Here is a 23,736-nt window from a genome sequence, read left to right as displayed (position 1 = left end):
GCATCTTGCTATTATTTTTGATATACATTTTCCTGACAGCTAATGATATTTTCATGTATTTATTGTAGATTTGTACATCTTCTTTAAATAAATGTCTATTGAAATCCTTTGCTCATTTTTCAATTGAATTGTCTTTTTATTGCTGAGTTATAAGAGTTCTTTGTATTATCTGAAAAGAAGTTCCTTATCAGACATATGATTTAGAAGTATTTTTCTTCCCCTCTGTGAGTTAACGTCTCATTTTTTTGGAAGAGATAGGGTCTCACCTGTTGCCCAGGCAGGAGTGCAGTGGCGCTATCATAGCTCACTGTTACCTCCAACTCCTGAGCTCAAACAGTCCTCCCAGCTCAGCCTCCCAGAGTGCTAGGATTATAGGCATGAGCCACTGTGCCCAGCCAATGGAAGACTGCTTACACTGACAAGACTACTTTTAAAAACCTTCCTTCCCCCAAACTCTGGAGGAATGATTTTTGAGGACTTCAATTCTGTCACAGTCTCTCTTTGAAGAGGCTCAGAAGCAACATAGCTCCGTGTTCCTAGTACAATAGTTACCATATGTAACAACCAAAGAATTACAAGTTAGATATCCGTCTTATCTCTTATCTCTATGTATCTGCTGATGACATCTTTCTGGGCTGCCCTCTCAAAAGAAAATTGATGCACAAGAAGGATCGAATACATACTAATCATCTAGCCAGGCATTCTCAGACTTGCCTGCATACTACCTACCATCATGAATTGGTTGACACTTTTAACACGTTCAGAAAAATCAGACTGTGTTTTTTTCAACATTCAGAATCTTTCCCCACTTTCCCTAAGTTAATGAGACACACATCAGTGATAAATACATTTAGTATTTCCTCACACCTGAATTCCTAACAAAACCAAGCAAAACAGTACCAAGAATAGTCATATTTTGGCTATTTAAAAACTAAAAAGGATATCAGGAAAAAGAAATGTAATGTTATAATGGCTAATTATACCTATGGTCTCCAATAAATGATCTAGCATCTATTTTTAAAAAATTATTTTAAAAAGGCAACTTAAAATCAATGCATACAGAAAGATGGAAATATTAGAATAAGAGCAGAAATCAATGAAACTAAAAACAAAATAAAGAATATTAATGAAAACGAAAGCTGGTCTTTTGAAAAGGTCAATAATTGTCACACCTCGAGCAAGACTGACCAAGAAATAAGAAAAGACACAAATTACCAATATCAAGAATGAAAAAAACATTACAGACCATCCAAAATTAAAAATAAGGGAATTATGAACAATTTTATGCTCATAAATTTAACTTAGATGACAGAGACAAATACTTTGGAATATATAAACTAAAAAAGCTACCAACCAAATAAATGACAAAAGAAAACCTAACAAAAAATATATAACCTGAATGATCCTATATAGAATTACAGAAACTGAACTTGTAGTTAAAACCCTTCCCACAAAGAAAACTCCAGCACCAGATGGCTATGCTGGTGAATTCTACCAAATATTTAAGGAAAAAAAAATAGTATCAATTGTATATGAACTCTACCACAAACCACAAAAGGAAGAACTACTTCCCAACTTCTTGTTTTGAGGTTAGTAGTTTTTCCCATACCCAAATATGATAAAAACAATATTAAAAAAAGTACTAACCAATATCCTTCACAAACAATGAAACAAATATCTTCTCAAAGCATTAGTAAATCAGTCCAGCAATATATAAAATGGATAATACATCACAATTAAGTAGAATTTATCTTAGGAATGCAAGGCTGTTCAACAATCAAAATGCAAGAAATTCACCATATGAACAAATTAAGAAGAAAATCTACATGACAATCCCATCAATACCTGCAAACAGCACTGACAAAATTTTTCATTCATGATTTAAAAAAAAAATACTCAGTAAACTAGGATAATAAAAGGGAACTTCCTCAACCTAATAAATGACAAAATAGAAATATAAGGTAACTTCCTTAACCTGATAAAAAGGCATCAACAAAAACATCATACTCAATGGTGAAAGACAGAATGCTCTTACTCAGTATTGGCAGTGAGGCAAGTATGCCTGTTCACCATTACTATTCAACAGCATCCTAAAAGTCCTAGTCAGTGCAAGAAAGCAAGAAAAAGAAATAAACAGCATACAGAATGGAAAAGAAGTTTGAGTAAAATTGCCTCTACATACAAATGACATTATTGTCTATGCAGAAAAATCCCAAGGAATCTACTGAAAACATTCCTAGCACTAGTAAATTTAAGGTTATGAGGTTACTATTAAAAAAAATTTACAATAGCACCAAGAAACCCAAAATATTTGATTATTAATCTAACAAAATGTATGCAGGATCTATATGCCAAAAACTACAAAATAGTGATGAAAGAACTCAAACAATGGGGAGATAACACCATGTTTCTTGTATGAAAGATTCAATATTGTTAAGATGTTAATTCTCCCAAATTGATCTATAGATTCAGCCCAATCCAAATGAAATCCCAGAATATTCTTTTTGGGAGGAGATAAAAATTGACAAGCTTATTCTACATACAAAATTTACATACAAAAGGAAAGGAGCTAAAATAGCCAAAACTAGTTTTTAGAAAAGAACAAATTGGCAGGATTCACGCTATAGGATTTCCACACTTAATATAAAGCTATAGTAATCAGGCAGAAGTTAACTAGTAGAAAGGTAGACACACGGATCAGTAGAGTCCAGAAATACACATACAGACAAGTGATTTTTGACAAAGATAGAAAAGCAATTAAGTGGAGAACAAATAATCTTTTCAACAAAATAGTTCTTCAAAATATTGAATACACATATGAAAAAAGTTTTCTGCTCAAATCTCATAGCACATAGAAAAACTTCAAACTTCTAAAGAAACAGAAAAAAATCTTTCTAACACAGAAAAAAATCTTCGTTACCCTTGGGTTTGGCAAAAGATTTCTAAGATACAAACAAAACCAAAAGTATGATTGATAAAAGGAAAAATTAACAAATTGGACTTAATCAAAATTTAAAACTTACCCTCTGCAAAAGACACTGTTAAGAAAAGGAAAAGGCAAACCATAGACTGGAAAAAAAATATTTATAAAACAATACCTGATAAAGGACCTGTATCCTGAATATATTTTTTAAAAACTCTTAAAACTCAATAATTTCTATGTACCAAAAAGGATAATCAACAGAATAAAAATGTAATCCACAGAATGGAAAAAAATATTTGCAAATTGTTTATCTGCAAATATTCTGGAAGTTAATTAATATCCACAATATATAAAGAGCTCCTGCAACTCAACAACTAAAAAATAAGCAACCTGATTCAAAAATGGGGAAAAGACAGTGAACATAGGGTTAATTCTATATTATGTACCTTTTGCCACAATTTTTAAAACCTCTATAATAAGAAAACAAACAACCCAATTAAAAATGGGCAAAAGATCTGAATACATTTTATCAAAGATGTGTGGATGACAAGCACATCAAGAGATGCTCATTATCATTCATCTGCATAGATATGCAAACTAAAACTATTAATAAAGTGAGATACTGCTAGACACCTATTAGAATGACTCAAAAAAAAAAAAAATCTGATAATACAGGTTGAGCATCCATAATCTGAAAACCCAAAATCCAAAATGCACCAATGAGCATCTCTGTTGAATGTCACGTCAGCTCTCAGAAAGTTTTGAATTTGGAGTATTCTGGATTTCAGATTTGGGGTGATCAACCTATATCATGTGTTGACGAGGATACAGAGCAACTAGAGCTCATACACACTGTTGGCAGAAACGCAAGATGCAGAGAGTTTGGCAGTTTCTTACAAAATTAAACAATTATCATATGACCCATTGCAATTCCATTCGTAAGTATTTACCCAAGAGAAATGAAAAGTTACGTTCATATAAAAACCTGTACACTAAAGCAGATTTATTCATAATCACCAAAAACTGTAAACAACCCAAATGTACAACTGGAGAATGAATAAACAAATTATTATACGTTCATACAATGAAATGCTACTCAGCAATAAGAAGAAACTAACTACTGATACAAGCAACACCTTGGAGAAATCTCATGCACTAGACTAAATGTAAGAAGTCAGCCTTAAAAGGCTATATATTGTATGAGTCCATTTATATGATATTCTGTAAAAAGCAAAAGTACAGGAACAGAAAATGTATCACTGGTTGTTAAATGCTGAGGGTGAGGGGATGGGGATGACTACAAATGGGCACAAGGGAAAGTTTTAGGGTGATGGAACTATTTCTGTATTTTAATTGTGGTGGTGGTTCTATGAATATATGTGCTTGTCAAAACTATATACTGGATGACTTTTACTGTATATAAATTATACCAATAAAGGTATTAAGAAAAATAAATGTAATGTGATAAATAACACCAATTCATTGATATCATAACCAGCCAATTAAACATGCCTAAGGCATAAAGTTATTTTATATGTTTTATCATATATACATGATTTAAATATGCTACCTAGTCACCACATTTCAAACAAAAAGAGTGCATATTTTAGCTTTATAAAGTAAAAATTAAGGTTAGTATTATTTGATGATTTCCTTCACCACTTAGTGAAACATAAAAAAGTCAACTCTTAATATATCTTATCTGAAAACCACTTTTTCAAATAATTAATTTACCTATTATCTATTATGTACAAATTCAAACATTCATGAGATAATCAGGGGCAGGGTTCAGGAACACACTTTTCCAAATTCTTTCCATTTTCCTAATAAGGGATATGGCTGGTAGAAATAGAATATGACCTACATTTAAACATTCTCTAATCTCTTTCTACACATTCTTTGAAGAGGAGAGTAATCAATAGAATCAGTTCTCCTCAAAGGGAAGAAAGAGAATTAACTTTATCAACTGGTAAAGTATGAACTAATGTCATTAGTCTCATTTTAAACACGTAAAAACCAAGGCTTTAGAAGAGGACTGAATCACTTGCCCATTTCTAAAGCAAGAGAAAGGCAAAGCAAGGATTCAAATTCAGGGCAATCTCACTTCAGACAAAGTTGTTACCTACTAAGTTTTCTACTAATCTCTCTCCACTCATCTGCAATTGTTCAAGTAACAGCTTGGGTTTACATGTTTCACATCAACAAGGATCTTTTAAGATCTTATTGTGCACACCACCTGGTTTAATTTTTTTTTGTTTTTTTTTTTTGTTTTTTTTTTTTTTGAGACAGAGTCTCACTCTATTGCCAGGGCTAGAGTGCCTTGGCATCAGCCTAGCTCACAGCAACCTCAAATTCCTGGGCTCATGCAATTCTTCGGCCTCAGGCTCCCAAGTAGCTGGGACTATGGCATGTGTCACCATGCCCGGCTAATTTTTTTTTAGTTGGCCAATTAATTTCTTTCTATTTTTTAGTAGAGACGGGGTCTTGCTTTTGCTCAGGCTGGTTTTGAACCCCTGACCTTGAGAGATCCTCCTGCCTGGACCTCCCAGAGTGCTAGGATTACAGGCGTGAGCCATTGCACCCGGCCTAATTTTATACTTCAAGCTTACAATACATGCATATACATTCAGAAAGGCTGAAGCAGTGTATAATTTACATTAATGTACAAAATATTTTCTCTAATCACTCAAAATTAAAAACAATAAATCACTTTAAAAAAAATAAAAACAGCAAATATACAGATAACCAAAAAGGATTTATGAAATGGTAATCGTGTTCACTTTTGACCTTTATAAAACATTTATTGTGACTCTAATTTTAAACAAAAGAATATAGGAAAATTTTCCCCCCTTTCTTGTGGCTTCCTGACATCTGGCTTTCCTCTATTGTTTTCAAAAGCTGCCAGTATCCTGAGTTATACACAGATTATTTACTGCAACAGAAACTTACCCTGTGAAGCGTCACTGTGTGTTGTTCCCATATAGCTGTTTCCTCCATTGCAATGTTCTGATAGGGAAAAAAAAATAATTTACTTTTTAAGAAAATGTCCTTAAACAAGTGAACAAGAACATCCAGCAAACATTTTAGCAAACTGAGATACCAAAATTCATACTATTAATATTAGAGACACTAAAAGGAACTTCATAATTATGGAAGGTTTTTCGTTTGCTTTTGTTTTAAGAGACAGGAAACTACACACAGGAACTTCCTTTGTTTTTAACTTAATTTGGACAGATGTGCTCTATATTCATTTCATGCTGGTTGAAATCTATACTTAAGCTAATTCTTCAACTTTATACTTAACATCAACAAAGAATAAAAGTTGAAACAGTATTATTTTAAAATATCTAAAGCACATAAACATTTAAAAGCATTCCTTACGTTTTGCAAAGGAAAGAATAAATACTTCTGAACACAGTAATTATAAATATACGTGCTACAGGGAAACATAAAACCAGTTGATGTTTTAAATATCACAATTAAACATGACTGCCTCGTTTGTTTTACTACAGAATTACATTCTCAAGCTTCGCTTATGACCATAAGAAAATGGCTTTTCTAATATATATATATTACACACATAAGACATAAAAAATAAAAACAACAATCTTTAATACTCCCCCAAGAATCACCATAAAAGTGATACAAGCTCCAATACAGGTCCTACTCAAACCACAGCATAGTTCAGTTAGTTTTACATCCTGTCATGAACCTCTCACTATAGTGGAAAATAAATTATCTAAGGGATGAGCAGTAAAGAATTCAAAATATTAATAAATTTCTCTTAAATTGGGTTAATTGTTCTTGGAGGCATAAGTAATTCAATCCCTCTTAATGTTATCATTTTGTGGAAGTGGGGCTCCTAAAAAATGTATTCATTTACAAATGAATTTTTAAAAAAAGATTTTTCAGAGTTATCAAAAGGTAAGGTGAAAGGGGAGCATGCTGAGCATGACATTCTCAGAACATCACTCATCACCCACTGCTATGAACGCCTATTTCGTAAATGACATGTTTTCTGTTATACTGCTGTCATTAGCATCATGAGAATATGGTAGGCAGGTGCTGTGAACCCATTTCTCCTTTCCCAAACTTTAATTGAAGATTAATGCCATTTTAGAAAACAAATCCCTATAAAGAAAGCCTGCTTTCCTAAATTCAAAGCAACTAGATTAACTTTCCTGCTAGATGAATAAGAGAGTAGAGAGAAAGGATCTCTCTGTTCACTCCCACAGATAAGAACTGCCAACCTTACCAGCATTTTGTTTCAATCTTCCAATCAAGTGCAGCAAAACTTCCCTTTAATGAGACCTCTGCTGGAAACAAAGCTGTTTTGTTTTTTAACAAAACTGACTGGGATTTAATGTATTAAAAAAAAAAAAAAAGAAAAAGCTCTTCCATCAATGAGAAGCAATAATGGTATAAGTAAATCTGCTAAACATCAACAGCCCCACTAAAATATGTATGATAAAACTATCTGCAATAATTGCCAGTTTGTCCAATCTCAGCTGACATTAAGAATGAGAACTGCTTGCATAGCTCAAAGCTCATCTTTTCTTGATCCACTTCATTAACTAGTGACATTGCTTTACTGACTTTTTAATCTCTTTCCTATCAGTCCAAACTGCAAGTGATCTGGTAACATGCCCTTATTCTTCTTTATAACACACTCTTTGGTATGAAACAGTTATCATCCTCCCTATGGTTTTAATGAACACATAGTTTTCCATTTTGTAAAAAGAATATTAATCAAATGGGGAAATTTCCTTAATGTTGGTGGAAAAGCAGGTTATGAAACTGCTTGTACAAAACCATCCTGATTTTGTTTAAACGTAAGTAGGAAGAGAAAGCTGAAAGGATATATAAAATGTTTTACATTGATTATCTTCAAAGTGAAGGGACTGTGGATAACATTTTTTCATCAGGTGTTTTATTCTTTTAGCTTACCTTTCTCCATTCCCAATCAGAACTGGTAACATATTTTAAACCACATTCATCAAATCCCATTCCTACTTGAAACTATAAAAACAGACTGTTCCCTATTTACAATGGGTAAACTTTATGATGGTGCCCATACAATCATTCTGCTTTTCTCTTTCAGTACAATATAAAATAAAGTACATGACATATTTAACACTTTATTTACTTTATTATAAAATAGGCTTTTATGTTACATGATTTTGCCTAACTACAGGCTAATGTAAAGTGTTGTTAGTATGTTTAAGGTAGGCTGCACTTAGTGATGATGTTTGGTAGGTTAGATGTATTAAATGCATTTTCAACTTTTGATATTTTCAATTTATGATGAGTTTATCAAGACACAGCCCCATTGTGAGTTGAGGAATATCTGTATCTATTTTTAATTTTGCTTTTAGGAAAATCAAGTAATGGTTAAGAAGCTTATTTTATACCTTATTGTTAATACTAAAAAGTGTATATTCTATTCTTAGTAAGAAATCTATACATTAAGTACTTTATGTACAGACTCCAGGAGAAGTGCAATTAAGAGAAATTTATTTTGTTTGTATAAGGGGAAAAAATTAAAATACTAAAAGATAAGTGTTCTCAGCATTCCACACCAAAATCAATATAGTTCGTTTGTGAAGGAATTAGAAAAATATACAACTTCCCAAAAAGCTCACTTCTCTGTTAAAGTCAAACATAGCTTTATTAGCTTAATTTATCTGAAGGGAGATCTATGTACAAGAAGGTAATAGGGAATGAAATACCAAACGGAGTGGTTAGGCTCTTGACCAGCCATTAAACCAACTGAATATATAATATAAATGAGTTACTATGTCTTACCACTCATCTGTTTTTTTTTTTAATCAACAGAAAAATGTATTCCTAGTTTAAACCACAGACCATGTAATCTTTCTCAATCCTTTCATTTGCTTCAGTGGCAAAAGCAGGAAGATTCCATCCATAGTTGTTCATCTAACCAGGCGGTCCTCCTGAGTTCTGAATGAACTGAGGGACAGATGGATGAACACACAGATAAGTGATAATGCAGATACAATAAAATGATAATGGTAGAATTTCAGTGGTTGGGATTCAAGTATCCTTTGTAAACTTCTTTCAACTTTGTTATATATGTTTCAAAGTGATCACTAGTAAAACGGGGAAAAAACAAAGGAGCTCCTTCTAGTAAATCACTCAGAAATGGAAGCTAAAATTAATATAAAACATTTATAGTACCAGTAAATTTGTTAAGCAGTATTTTCATGAGCATTCCATAAAGAAAAACATGTTCACTAATGACTGAGAATTTTGATGCTTTAGAAAAAAAGGGGGGTGGGAGCGGCTCCTTTGAAAGAATACCTAAGGAACAAGTGGCTTCTGGGATAGAGAAATAAAAAACGGGGGAGGGGGGTGTCTTTTTCACTGTGAACCCTTTGCTTCATTTAATAACATCCTTCTATAACTTACTGAAATCAATGATTTTTAAAACTTAATATTCTCATTGTAAACTTGCTTGTCATTTTTCTTATTTAAAAAAATGCAGAAGGAATAATTGCATAGCTTACACAAGAACCTTCCGGTAAATTACCAGTCTCATTCCTAAAGCATTTAAGCTTATAGCATACCAAAAGGAAAATATATTTATTCCCTAAGCATGATTCTAGCATTATCATTCCCTAGTAACTATGAAAGATGCTGTTAAACAGAAAATGAACTAGACCAGAAATAATGAGACCACAGCCCAAATCTGTTATTAACAAGAAACGTGACCTTAGTTTTTCTCACCTATAAAATGAGGGAAATGGATGAAATTATCTTAAATAAAAAGACCTTTCCAGCTCCAAAAGTCTATTAGACTATAATTACAATGAACAGGCTACAAATTCAATAATTAGCGAAGCACTGCAGGCATCAAAAGTGATTACAATTCATGGTTGCTGGATTCTGAGTTCTGCGTACATTTCTAAGTCAGCATCAACTGACTAGAATCACAATTTCTGAAGAAGCAAAAAGCTGCATTTCAGAATCTGCCAAGAGTTTGTTTGGTTTCTTTGTTTTAAGCTCCAGCTGGCAAAGACACTACTCAGATCACCAACTCTGAAGGGCTTCCTGCCAAAACTTCAGATCCCAATTCCAGGCAGTTTCACTGTCCTTTAGGACTGATTTACAAAACTAATGGGCAAAGACAGGAAAGCACAGGAACTGACGAGACAAGATGAACCCACAACTGGGAGAAAACCAAATCCAAAACAGAATCTATAAAGCAAGTATACACCAAATGAAAGAACTCCTTAAATTATCTAAATATACAGCCAGTTAAATTTTACTATCCTTATGGCTATAATTTCAAAAATGACCCATTCATTTATTCAACAAATGTTTATAAATATGGTAAATTTTCTGAAGACCAAAAATAGGTCCCTCCCTCTCCCTAGGGGCTCAAAGAAGCAACTTAGAATATAAGATAAATGGTATATAAGAGGTGTCATGGAAGATGGAAAAAGACTGTCTGCTATAAAGATCAGAGACCAATTCCCCAAGAAAGGAGCATCTGAGTTCATGCTTTAAGGATGACCAGGAAAAAAGTGGGGAAAGATGTTTTCAGTGAAAGAAATAGCATGTCAGCAAGCAAGATTGTATGATGCTGCACATGACACTGGCTTTGATATGACTGAGTTGTACAATATGTGGAATAGGCAGAAAGTAAAAAGAGAAGTTGCAAAGGTACTAAATTACAACAGGCCTTTGTAATCTAATGCCAAGGATTTTAACTCAATGGGAAAACACCAAAGAATTTTAGACAATTGAATGACATAGTCAGAATTCATTCTGAAAACGATAATGTGGAAGATGGATCTGAGGGAAAGAAACCAAACAGAAAGTTAAAATGAAAGGAGAGGGGAGGAGTTAAAGATGGCTCTTAGGTTTCTGAATTGGACAGCTAAATTTAAGCAGGAGTAGGAAAAGATTACAAGTACAGTTTTAGATATGCTTAACTTAAGCATGTGGAACTATCAAAGCAGAGATAGGGCAGTAGGCAGTTAAATATACAGGCTTGATGACTGTGACTGATATCTGGAGTAGATAAAGATCTAATAGTATACAAGGTAGTAGTGTCGAAGCCACAAGAAAAGATCCAGTTTGCAAAGGACTAAGATGACTCTATGGACTACCAATATTTTAAGGAGAAAGAGGAAGAAGCAAAGGAACTTGAGAAACAGCAGCCAGTGAGGGTACATGCAAACCAATTAAGCTAACACAAAAATCATTTATTGTCCAGAGACTACACCAAAACAAAATATAAAAGCTTAATAAGTTCTCTCAATTTTTGAGATCAATATACCTTTCTGACATCATAAAAGAATAGAATTTTGATTAATTAAAAAAATTGTTAGACCCTTAAATATTATTAAATATATGCACCTGAAGTAGATTATTCAGTGCTACCCCTTAAAGCATGCTGAAGACTCTTGACAACCTGCAGTTCCCCAGTAGGGAAATCAAGTAGTAAAGGGAGCTGGAACACTCTGGTGACCTCTCTAGGTTCCTTCTGTGAGCAAAGATGCTACACTGGCCTGTTTCTGATTTCTTTTCTGTGCTTCAAAGTGTTTGGGGTTTTTTATTTTTCTGTTTTGTGGTTTTTTTTTTTCCATCCAAAATAGAAGGCAACTTCACCTATAGAGATGAAGTTGAGCCAGGAACTTAAGAAATACAACGTAAGTTTTAGTGAATAAAACAAATGGCTCTTACCCTTTGTTGATTACAGTTACATAATTCGAAACTGTGATAGCTGCTATGCAAATGAAATACAAAGAAAGAGAACAGTGTATGTGCTTAAAAGTAGGGGAAAATAGATATATCTGGACTGATCTGAAGGCCTGTCATTTAAATTCTCAAAATGGAGATGACCAAGAGGTGGTAAAAAAGATCCAAAATCAAATGAAAAGAGGTCCTGGAGATACTCAGAGATTCAATAAACTTCACAAATACAAGATAAAAATTCACTAAGTATAGGAAAATGATGATCAAAATAAAAGTGCAACAACTATGAAAGTCTTCCTAGAAATTAAATAAATTTAGCATCCAACACCCCACTATACTTAACATCAGTTAAATTTACAAATATATTATTTTGTCCACCCCTTGGCTAACAATTTAGGAGAAAAATGATGAGATGGATATGATTAGAAGATATTAAAAGAAGACATTGTGAACTTAGAATTTTCTAATTGATCAAAGCTGGAGATTTGCTAAAAATTAAGTTCACAGATAAGTTGCTATAATAGCTGCTGTACTAAAATCAGAAAGAGTATCAGCTTAAGTTACTATTATGTTCACATTAAACACTGAGAAATTCCCATTAAAGACAGTTACTAATACTACAGAAAACTCAAAATCTATAGGTGCGTGCCACCATAACCAGCTAATTTTATTTTTTCTAGAGTCAGAGTCTCGCTATGTTATCCTGGCTGATCTTGAACTCTTGGGCTCAGGTGATCCTTCCACCTTGGCTTCACAAAGTGCTGAGATTACAGGCATGAGCCACCACGGCCAGCTCTGACTTCTAATGGTATACATCACTTTCGCCTGTTTTTTTGTTTTGTTATTCAAAAATGACATTTGCCACTTTTCATGGATTGTAAAGTTCATGTGTTTATTGTAGAATATATAAAAATTGAAACACACAACTCCAAAACCAAGCATTTTTCCTATGAGTATATTAATACGCTTTTTTTACAAAGTTGTTAACTTTCTGCATTTTTTTCATATATCTTATGACATTTTTCTTTAAACTTTTTATTTTGAAATATTAGACTTTCAGAAAGTTAACCTTTTCTTTCCTGCCTTATTCAGTATAGTTACATTATTCACTTGTAATACAGTTAGGTTAATTGGTTACTGTTTTTATTCCACTTTTTATTCCTCCACTTCCCCCCATATCTTTGTTGGTTTTAATGGTGTTTTTGTTTTGTTTTGTTTTTTATCTGTGAAGGATGTATCATGAAGTAATACTGGGGTTCCAAGAGTCAAAGATACACAAAAAGATAGACTCAGAGAAATGTTACTGCCTCTTCATCCCTGCTATCCCAATTCCCTTCCTCCTCCTTTCCACCTGGAAAACTGGGAGGACTTTTATGCATCTTCAGCCATCAGAAAAATGCCATACCTAAAAACAGTTTCATTTTTGATAACTGGAAAGCACTCTGGATTGTGAGTTTTCTGTAGTATTAGTAACTGCCTTTAATGGGAATTTCTCAGGAGGCTGAGGCCACCCAGGAGTTCAAGGCTGCAAGTGAGCTATGATCTCACCACTGCATTCCATCTCTGGGCAACAGAGCAAGACCCCATTTCTAAAAAAGAAAAATGTCATAATAGGGCTACCCTTGTGTATGCAGTGAGTGGAAGGACAAGCAGGTTTGGGGGGGAGGGACTCCTGGGATACTGGTAATGTTCTTTCTTGGTCTGGGTGATAGGCAAACAAGTGTATTCACTTTGAAAATTCATCAATCTGCATACATCTATGATTTGTTTATTGTATTACATTATAAAAATTCCAAATAAAGTAACTTGACAACAAGGATTTAAGTAACTTAACTGCAATGAATTAAAATAAATCAAATATGCTTCCACCTATCCATATGTTCATGGTTATTTCTAAAAATGGTAAGAACTGGCAGAAATCATTATTTTGAAAAACCAGTATACACAAGGCAAGAATCAAATATTTATTCTGCCTTTCCTATACAAACAGTACAGGGGGTAACCAAATAGCATATGAAGCAGGGAAGAATCTAGAGGTATTTCAGCTAATCAATGAAGAAAGAATAATAAAATTTGAATATGATCATTTATAGCACCTAGTGAATTAAGGGATACAGGCGTTGATGATCAATGGTTGCTGACATCATCAAAAACCAACAAAAATCCCAAGAACCTAATACACCTTATGAAGTAGTCTTGTAAAAAACCAACAAGAAAGAAATAAATCAAACTGAATCCAATCAAGGCTCTAGATCGGTGCTATCCAATACAGTAGCCACCAGCCACATGTAGCTACTGAGCACTTAAAATGTGGACTGAATGCTAGTCCAAATACAAGCTGAGTATCCCTTACCCAAAATGCTTAGAACCAGAAGTGTTTCGGATCTCAGATTTTTTTAAATTTTGGAATATTTGCATTATACTAGTTGAGAATCCCAAATCCAAAAATCTGAATGAAATCCAAAGCTCCCCAATGAATATTTCCTTTGAATGTCATGTCAGTGCTCAAAAAGTTTCAGAATTTGGAGCATTTTGGATTTTCGGATTTGGGATGCTCAACCTGTATTAACAGATCAAAAGGCGTCTGGCATTTGCTTCAAAATAATGGGGAAGAGAGAACACAATGAATGGAAGTATAGGTGAAACAAGACTGACCGTAAGTTGATAACTATACTGGGTGATGTTAACATGGAGATTCATTATACTCCTCTCAACTACTTTTTTATGGGTTTGAAATCTTTCCACTTAAAAACGAAAAGTAACTCAAGAAGCTTAGAAATTAATTGCTGATCTAGAAAAGACTAAGAATGCTGCTACCATGACGCCACAATGGTAAGCAAAATTTCCATGAACTGGCTACTTCAGCAACTGCCTTTCAGAAAAGTAACAAATACGCAGCTAGTTCTGGAGATATACGTTCTAGGAGTTTCTAGGCTGAATTTAAGGTGGTCTAACATTACCAGTAAGTCAATAACAGAATAAAAAAAGCAATTCTTGTCTAGAAAAGGTATCAGATATTAATCAAATAACAGCAGACAACTAAATACAAGTTTTTAAAAGTACCATAAAGGACCTAACGGGTACAATGCACACTAACTTGGTTGAAGAGCACACTTTTATAACTTTGACTCTAACTGTACAAAAGCAAATTATGTAACCAAAACGTACGTACCCCCGTAAAAATTCTGAAATTAAAAAAATATATATACCATAAAAGACTATAACGAGCTTAAAGCACCGAGTTCTGATCTAGTTTCTGGGCTCTGGGCAAAGTTCTTAAAGAAAAGAATGAGGGACAAGGTACTAGGTGAATAAGTGATGCAGGTGGGAAGCTTTCCAGGTACAGAAAACAGCACATCCAAGAGCCCTGGGGAAGGAAACAGCATCTCTCATTCATTCAAATAATGTCTGGGAATTTATTATGTGCTAGACACTATGTTAAGCTCTGTGAATAACCAGGCACAATTAATATGCCTGTAGTTTTCATGGAGCTTATAGTCTAGTGGGAGAACAAGATGATCAAAACATTAGCACAGGCTTAAATAAGTACTATGAAGGAAGGAAAAACAGTGCCATGACAGGAACTCAAAGAGAAAGCTGACAGGAAGTATACCTGCTAGGAACTAAAAAAAGTAAAGCACAGTTTGAGAAAGAGAGAAAGCAGAGGAAGGACGCAAGATGAGGCTACAGGGGGAGGCAGGTGTCAAATAATCAACTAGGAGCTTACTGACTACATTAAAGATTTTGATCATTTGCTCTAAAGGCAATTGAGAAGCCTCTGAATTTGAGGATGAGTTGTGTATGTGTGTGTATTGGGAGGGAAGAGGGAGAACCTAATCAGACATGGACTTTGATTAAGACTATTTTAGAAAATAAAGTGGAACAGGGGCTATGATACTACTTAGGAGGCTATTACAGAAATCCAGAGGGAGGATTAGAGTGTGTGTGATAAGGGGAGAAGGAATGTAAATGGTAGAAAAGCACAGATGGAACAAGTAGAAAGATCTGAAGTGCTCCGCAGGTAAAAAGTGACCAGAACTTGCTAATGAAACATTCACCATACTAGGTGGATACCCAAACGAGCCAGGTACACTGGATTTCGAAGTTGTCAATCTCTATTGCCTCCTAATCCATCAGCCTAAAGACTGTATCTCTTACTAATGGCCACCAATATAATTTTTTCAAAAGTATCTCAGCCAGGTGTGGTGGCACACACCTATAGTCCCAGCTACACAGGAGGCTAAGGCAGAAGGATTGCTTGAGCACCCAGGAATTTGAGGTTGCAGTGAGCTATGATTGCACCACAGAGCAAGGTCCCGTCTCAAAAAAAAAAGTATCTCAAGAGCCCAAGGAACTTCTCTGAAACCACAAAACATCTTGCTAGGCTGAAACTACTAGCCTACGGGCTGACCTTTGCCCATAAATAAATACATAGATAAACAAACCTAAGTATGCATGTACGTGTACACAACCGTAATTCCCATATGCCTCTTCTCTGATAGTAAAATGTCTTTAGAAGGCACTGCTAACATAATATTAATAGCTTAGTATGTGCTGGGCCCACGAACACCCTGAGATGGGTACTGTTGCATTTTTACATCTGCAGGTGTTTTTATTGTTGTTGTTGTTAGTTTTTTTTTAGAGATGAGAAAACAGCTATTAAGTGTTAGACCCACCACGGTTCAGATTCCAGAGCCTAAACTCACAAAGCGACAACGATAATCTCTTCAGTCCTTATTTTGCTTGAACTCTCTCTGTACAGGATTTGGCCTGACAGGTAGACGGTATTTACATGGGTGCTCACTTTATAATTATTATTCATTAATGTACATTTGTTTTATGTAGTTTTATACACATGGTAATATATTTCACAATAAAAAGATATAAACAATTAAATCAACTGGCAAGATTTAAGTCAGGGTAATTTACATGAAAATCCGGATTTACAACCTCTTGAAAAACTGGAAGATCAGGCCTGTCTTGCTACATGACAACAATCAGGTGGAACTGAGCAAGAGCTGCTTCTTTTAAACCAGCTTGTGTTCTCTGAGTGCCATCATACCCTCTCTTCTGGCTTTCATGATTCATGCTGCTTGTCTGGTCTAAGACTCACCTAACACCATTCCACACTTTTCTCCCTGACGCTCATTTAGAATACATGAATGTATAAGGGTGTAAATGTATGAGTTATAAAGTGTATAAGCAGATGTGTGATTAGCAAATAAATTTAAGATCCCTCAGATCCCTCACCTGTAAAACAGAGATTATACCAGTACCTAACAAAACTGTAAAGATTAAATGGGATAATGCACATAAAACACTCAGCTCAGTATCTGTCACAGAGTAAGCACTCAATATTAGGGGCTATTGTTTACTACTGATAAATAGAATTTCTCTTATTTACAACCAAAATGTAAATCTACTTGCCATGGCCATCTCTTCTGATTTTATAAGTGACACAGGATCAAAATATGGGTTAGTATATCTTTGTCTAATTAAATACTCTAACACTTATTACTGTTTAAAAAAAATCAGTAAAAAGTCTTCAGAAGTTCCTTTACATGACACCACTAGGAAAAAGTTGCTACAATTATATTTTGAAAGGCAGAATTATTTTTACTTGTTTTGTCCAAAGCATGTATTTCTCCTGATTGTGGCGTTTAGTGACCTGTTCAGAGTCAGGTAAGTGAATACCTACTAAAACATACTTTAATATTACAGATTTAAACACCACAGTCATAAAATGTCCTCAAAATTAAGACTGACTTCACTTTTCAAGGTAAACATCATATGAACACCAAAAGCAGCTTACCACCTTTCACACAATTGTTTTAGAACTCAAATGACTGTCTAATAGTACTTAATTCTTGTCCCTCAGACAGATGTACAGAATTTTTCCCCAAAAAGCCATAAAAGTTTAACTGAAACTATTTTTCTCCAAAGACAATATGGCAGTAAGTCCTCATACAGCAGCATACTCTGAAGCATGTGAATACGATGAAAACGAATGAACTACAGTTACCCCACAACATAGATCATCTTACAAACATAATGCTGAGCAAAAGAAGCCAAATACAACAGAGTCCACACTGGAATATTCTGTTTGTACAAAGTTCAGAGACAGGCAAAACCACAGTATTTACACAATGCATAATTAGGTAGTAAAACTATATAGAAAAGCTAGAAAATAAGTATCGCAGTAGACAAAGTAGATGTAATCTTCGGGGGAGAGTCATGACCTAGAAACGGCATGTTATGAATTCTAGCACTTATCATCATGTATAGTATCTTATTAATATTTGTTGCTGTCTACCAACACTATTAAAATGTACATCAGTACAGCATCAGTACAGCAATGTGCTCACTGCTCTACCTCCAGCACCCACAACAGTGCCTAGTATCAAATTAGGTGTACAATAAATATCTGTTGAATATAAAATAGTTTTAAGAATCCAAATTGTTACATATTTCACAGCTTGTTAGACCCTAAATGTAACAGTAACAGCACAGTGTCAATTTTCCACTTCAGTATATTTCAGCTGTATGTTAGTAAATTCCAACTACTTTATAATTCTTAATCTTTCTCTCCTAATTGAGATATTTTACTAAACACATGCAGAAAACACTTACATGGACACATCTATATTCAATTCAGACAAACATTAAAAAAAATTAACAAGGAAAAATGCAAACTCTATGGAACAGTAAGCCCAGGCTCTAGATATGACTCAGGCACCACCCCCCAACCAAGAAAGCACACTAGAATGCTGTATTATAGGATGACCATAAATTTGCTCATATTTATTTTTTCAGAGTAAACAATGCAAATCTTTTGGTTTTTAAACAACAAATCACACATTTAATGATCATTACAGTATGCAGCAGTTGAAAACTGTAAGTTTCTAGAGAAGAGTAATGCAAACAAAATGTACTCAATTAATGCTTGTTACAATAACAAAAAGAATTAGTCATTACTGGTATTCTCCCTGAGTTTAAAATTACATTTTGAATTAAGTGATTTAACCTTAAATTAAGTTTAGCTTGTGATATTCAGTTATCAGAAACTGTTGTACAACCCCCAAAGATACTAATGACAATTGCAAAAAATGAAAATTTCTCATATAACCAAGAAATAAAATGAACTTTTTTGATCTTTGGGAATGTATATTGTTTTTAAAAATGAAACAAAAAATAACCAACAAATCAAAACAATTTTAAATTAAACCCAGTGCATACTAATCTTATGTTCCTAATTAGCATTCTTAGCAAGTAATATTAGCTCCTGTTTTCACCTTCTTTTCTGGGCATGATAAACTAGAATGATTGAGGTCATTCATTAGTCAACCCACTTCGCAGTATTCTGCCTACAAAAAACAATTGAGTCGTTCTTGACGTATAACTGCAACATACCTACAACACAAACTAATAAAACCTTATTTTCTGATCTATCCCAAAGTAAGGGGCACCAAAGATTCAGCATTGAACACTATAGTCAGGGCTTTGTTATTACATTTCAATAGTGTCTTTAATGATAGCAGTTTGGCAACATTAATTTTCCTGTGATCTAAAATAGTGCTCTGTAGTATAACTGATGATTCAAAGTCAGTTTATTTTCATCCATTTTTAGGATATAAAATGAAACTCCCTACACCCCTGTACTTCCCACATATTTGCCATTATTAAGAATTTATCTGTTCAAGAGGAATGGAAATAAAGCACCTGGCTAACCTATAAAGGAGCAATCTGAAGCCACTCTTCTCTGCAATAAATAACTTAAGAAGCACTCTAGGTCAGAGATAGCAAAAGACCTATTTTTATTGCTGGCTTAAATAGGAAATACTGAAACACACCAACTTTATAGGATTTAACTTTTTAAAACTTGTAAACTATCCTAATGTCTCTCTCTTTCTGCAAGATTAAAAGTTGTTAAACTAATAAGGTTTTTCTCAAAACTGGTTTTCAAAATACAAAAGTGCAAAGAAAGTTCCAGTCAAATATTTCAGGAGTATCCTTTTAGACTTAAACTATCTTTTATTTAACATATCATCAAAACTTGCTAATAAACAATAACTTTGTTCATTCCACTAGTTTGTCTTCAGCTACTACAATGTTCAGTCAAACACAATGCTGAGTGCACAGGCCTGAAATGAGAGGTGAGAGAGCAATCAAGGGTAGGTGGAACCACATGTAAATTTACAGCTAGACTCCAGGTCTTTCAGTAGACTAAACTTCTATCATATCAGGGCTATGTCAAGAAATACGATTACATTTCCAAAATTCTGACCCAAACCATTATTTTTAAAGACATTTTCCTTAGCAGCATGGTGACCTATCGTATTAATACTCAAGTTTTATTCTTAGAACTGTACTGAGTTAACATTTGGTCTCTAAATAGAAAAAAAGATTAAAGAGCAAATAAAAGTCAGAGCCAGACACTGTTTCCACAATTGGGGGGAAAAAAGTGGAACTACTGTAATTTTTTTCCTTCAAATCAAACAGGAAGCAGTATATATACTGCACTACAGCCCTCAAAGTAACAGATTGGTTTCAGTCTTGTTTCTTGTTGGTATGGATGGCTGACCTCTCTCACTGACAGAAATCAATGGGCAACAGATGAAAACACCATTTATTTAAAAAAGAGATAAAAGGAAAGAGGGTCTTTCCTAACAGAGCAATGTAATTTGTGCCAATATATAACCTGGGAGAAAAAGCACTGTATAATTTGAAAAATAACTGTCATATGAAGCTGTCCTAAAACAAACAACAGTTGCATGCTATAGTTAGGATTATCAGCCAACTACATAAATTACAGCTTTAACCATGAGCATGTAAAATGCCAAACACAGTAACATAAAAAATTATTACTACAGTGAAGATCCTAGAAAGCTGGCAGAGACAAAATTAAGTGACTTCTCATAAAGCACAGTGATTTTACTTTTAAAACAGTATGAAGCAAAAAAACCACTGATCAGAAACTACAAAAATTCAAACTACCTTATAGTCACTGAGGAATATGATGACTGACTTAGTAATCAGTTTTGTTCATTAGCTTGGCTACTTTCTGCAGTTCTTTAAAAAATGTTCAACCATTAAGAAAAGCCCACTGTGCCTCACTTGATACAGTAAATCTATTCCTGAGAATCCTATAAATCAATGGTATAATGGTAAAAAATGGTATAAATCATTTTTATACTAACTTATAATTCAGAGATAGGTACAGGAAAATAAAATACTATTCCTGAGACTTAACAAAAACATTTACATATGCAGCAAAATACAATAAACATATATAATAGCACAGTCTTAAATTTTATTGCTTTCTCCAAAGGGAAACAGCTTGAAAAGTCAGAAGCCACTGCAACTTCCTTCAGCCACTTTCTGTGATTCAACCAATGAAAATGTTCCTAATAACCATTCATATCATTTTCTTACATAATTAAACAATCCTTTGGTGAGGCAGAGAATCATTCTCCAAATTTCTGTTTTCAATTTTTGAATAACATTTCAGGTACACTAGTAAACAAAATTCTGATTGAAATTCAGCTGCATATCACACATATAGAAACCTTTTTTTTCCTTTATTACTTCTTTGTTTTCACGCACAGAGGCGTTCTTTCTAACCCATGTGTATTTTTTTTAAAGTATCTTACATTTTCTCCTAGAATTTTATGATTTAGATTTCATTTGAATTTTTTTTCTTTTGGCCTACAAGGCAGAAAATAAACAAAAAATGAATAACCAACAGTCCTAACACTATTTACTGAATAACCCATTCTTTCCCAATAATCTGCAATGTTGTTTTTATCATATATTCGTAGTTTTCCCTCTTGCTGGCTAAATGAACTTAGGCTAGTTACTTTATCTGTGTTTCAATTTCTTCATCCATAAAGTGGAGATAATAGTAGAGCTCATTTCATAGGCTACTGTGAGAATTAAATTAATTAAGGACTTACAGTAATACCTGACACACATTAAATACCCATATCATAATCACTAAAAGCTCATAAATGGAATTCAAAATACTCTTTATACCAAGGAGTCATACTTTGGGGTGAAATTTCTTGAGCTCCTTCAGTTCTCAGTGAATAAAATCTTTTAAAAATGTAAAAAAAAAAGCTCATAAATGCAACAAGATGTTTCTGGACTCTGTGGGACCAACCCATTGTCTAATATTACTGAACTGATATACTGCTATAAATTACTGTGACCTTACAACAAATTAGGTTTTCTGAAAAGGCCATCTTTTTCCAATATTTTGTGTCTATCCTTCATTTATTTCATCAGATAAACTTTGTTATCAATGTCAGGTTTTCTGCAATACCACACTGGAATTCTATCTAGAATTCTATTACATTTATACATCAACTTGGGGAAAATTGATCAATTCTACAATAGTGACCTTCCCCATCCAGAAAATATATTGTTGTTTCATGACATTTATTTAGCTTTTATGTCCTTCATTTAGATTCAGGTGGCTCACAAACATTAGTTATATTTATTCCCAGGTAGAGTCTTTCTGGAGAAAGATTTAATGGTACATATCAGAATTTAAATTGCACATATCCTTTGACCCAGCAATTCTATTTTTAAGAATTTGACATACAGTAATATAAGGCTACTATTGCAACAGCAAAATCCTGGAAACAGTTAAATGTCTTATCAATAAGGCAATAATGACCTAAAATGCAGCATATTCATGGGATGGAACACTACTCAACCATTACAAAGAATATATTATAGAATTAAAAGCACTGGCTTACACAAGAGTTCTACAAACTATTATGCTAAAAATACAAAAGCAAGCTGCAAAATTAACGTCTTTTATTTTAAGCTGAGGGGAATGGGGGAAACAAAAACATCCTATGTAAAGTATTCAAAACAGCCTGGTTTGTAGTAAGCATTTTAATCATCTTAAAAAATTAAATGTGACAAGGGGAAGCGGGTCATTCAATATTATTTCATTTCACCTATTTACTGACAGCCTGTCTTCCTCTATGTAAGATTTCAAGGTTGCCCCATAATACAGCATTTAAAAAAATAAGCTTTCAACTAGTATTTTGCTAGTAAATATTTAAGAATGCAAATATCTCTACAGGGTAATAATTAACTAGTGATGCTTTTCAATATGCCATAAAATCTCAGTACTATAATTCAGGAGGAAAAGTACTCCTCCTCATAAATCTTACTATGGCAATCTATTTTAAACTTCTTTCTCCCCATACTTAAAATAACCTTTTTAAAGTGTGTTGTCTTGCATATCAAGTACCAGGGATCCAACTTTAGGACCAGAACAAAGTGACATTCTGTATAATATGGAAACAAAGCCTTTTCTCCAAGGAAAGGAAGCCCCAGAAAAGGTAAATAATGGGACTTATTTTAAAACCAAAACAAATTTTGTTCTAAATCTTTGGATCAAATTTTACCTTTTGATTGTTCTTCATCAATATAAGATCAAAAAGGTACAAATTAAATTTTTCTTAAAGAAAGAATACTATCCTTAAAAGAATCTATTCACTCTGAACGTAACCGCTAACTTCTGGCAGCCTGCAAACAAGGTCCTGAGAGTTCAGAAACTTCAGAGGCATACTATACCTGCTCCCAGATGTTATGAATTAAGCATTCCAAACAAAAATAAATACATAAAACCACTATCTACTGAAGTATCCCGATGCTATATGAAGTAAAGAATTGATTTTTTAAATTTTTAAACAGAGATTTTTTTACTCTTCACATTTCTGTATGTTAGAAAGAACGGGTACTACTTTAAGATGAAAACGATTAAAATGTATAAAAGGGGAGGATTCCAACTGATTTTTAAGAATTTTAGCTTTTAATGTTACATACAAGTTAGTTTCAATGCACTGAGAAAATGGCATAATACTTCAGAGCACTTGTGAAAATCGATAGACAAAGTGTTACTTTTGCTGAACCCACAGGTCTTTACTAATTTTTAAGAGCTCATCTTATTGTTCACGTGTAGAGGGCTATATTGTGCAACTTTTGAAAGTTTAATTCAAATTTAATTATGAAGAAGTGTTAAGAGGTTAGTCTTTCCAAAGTTACCTTAAATAAATAATACATCATGAAAA

At 33.6% G+C, this 23,736-nt stretch overlaps 1 protein-coding gene across 11 annotated transcripts in view; it reads right to left on the bottom strand.

Moving 5' to 3' along the window:
* The window catches only part of TJP1 (tight junction protein 1), a 227,886-nt gene that overhangs the window by 74,104 nt on the left and 130,046 nt on the right, over positions 1–23,736 (bottom strand). For all 11 annotated transcript variants that reach the window (XM_020289064.2, XM_020289065.2, XM_020289066.2 and 8 more), the window contains one exon: positions 5,873–5,929. In XM_020289064.2, coding sequence (XP_020144653.2) covers positions 5,873–5,929 — 57 coding nt within the window. The remainder of the gene's footprint in view (positions 1–5,872; positions 5,930–23,736) is intronic.

Source organism: Microcebus murinus, chromosome 7 (assembly GCF_040939455.1).
Source record: "Microcebus murinus isolate Inina chromosome 7, M.murinus_Inina_mat1.0, whole genome shotgun sequence".
Taxonomy (NCBI): domain Eukaryota; kingdom Metazoa; phylum Chordata; class Mammalia; order Primates; family Cheirogaleidae; genus Microcebus; species Microcebus murinus.
The sequence above is the reverse complement of the archived record's forward strand: the minus strand, read 5'-3'. Positions and strand labels throughout refer to the sequence as shown.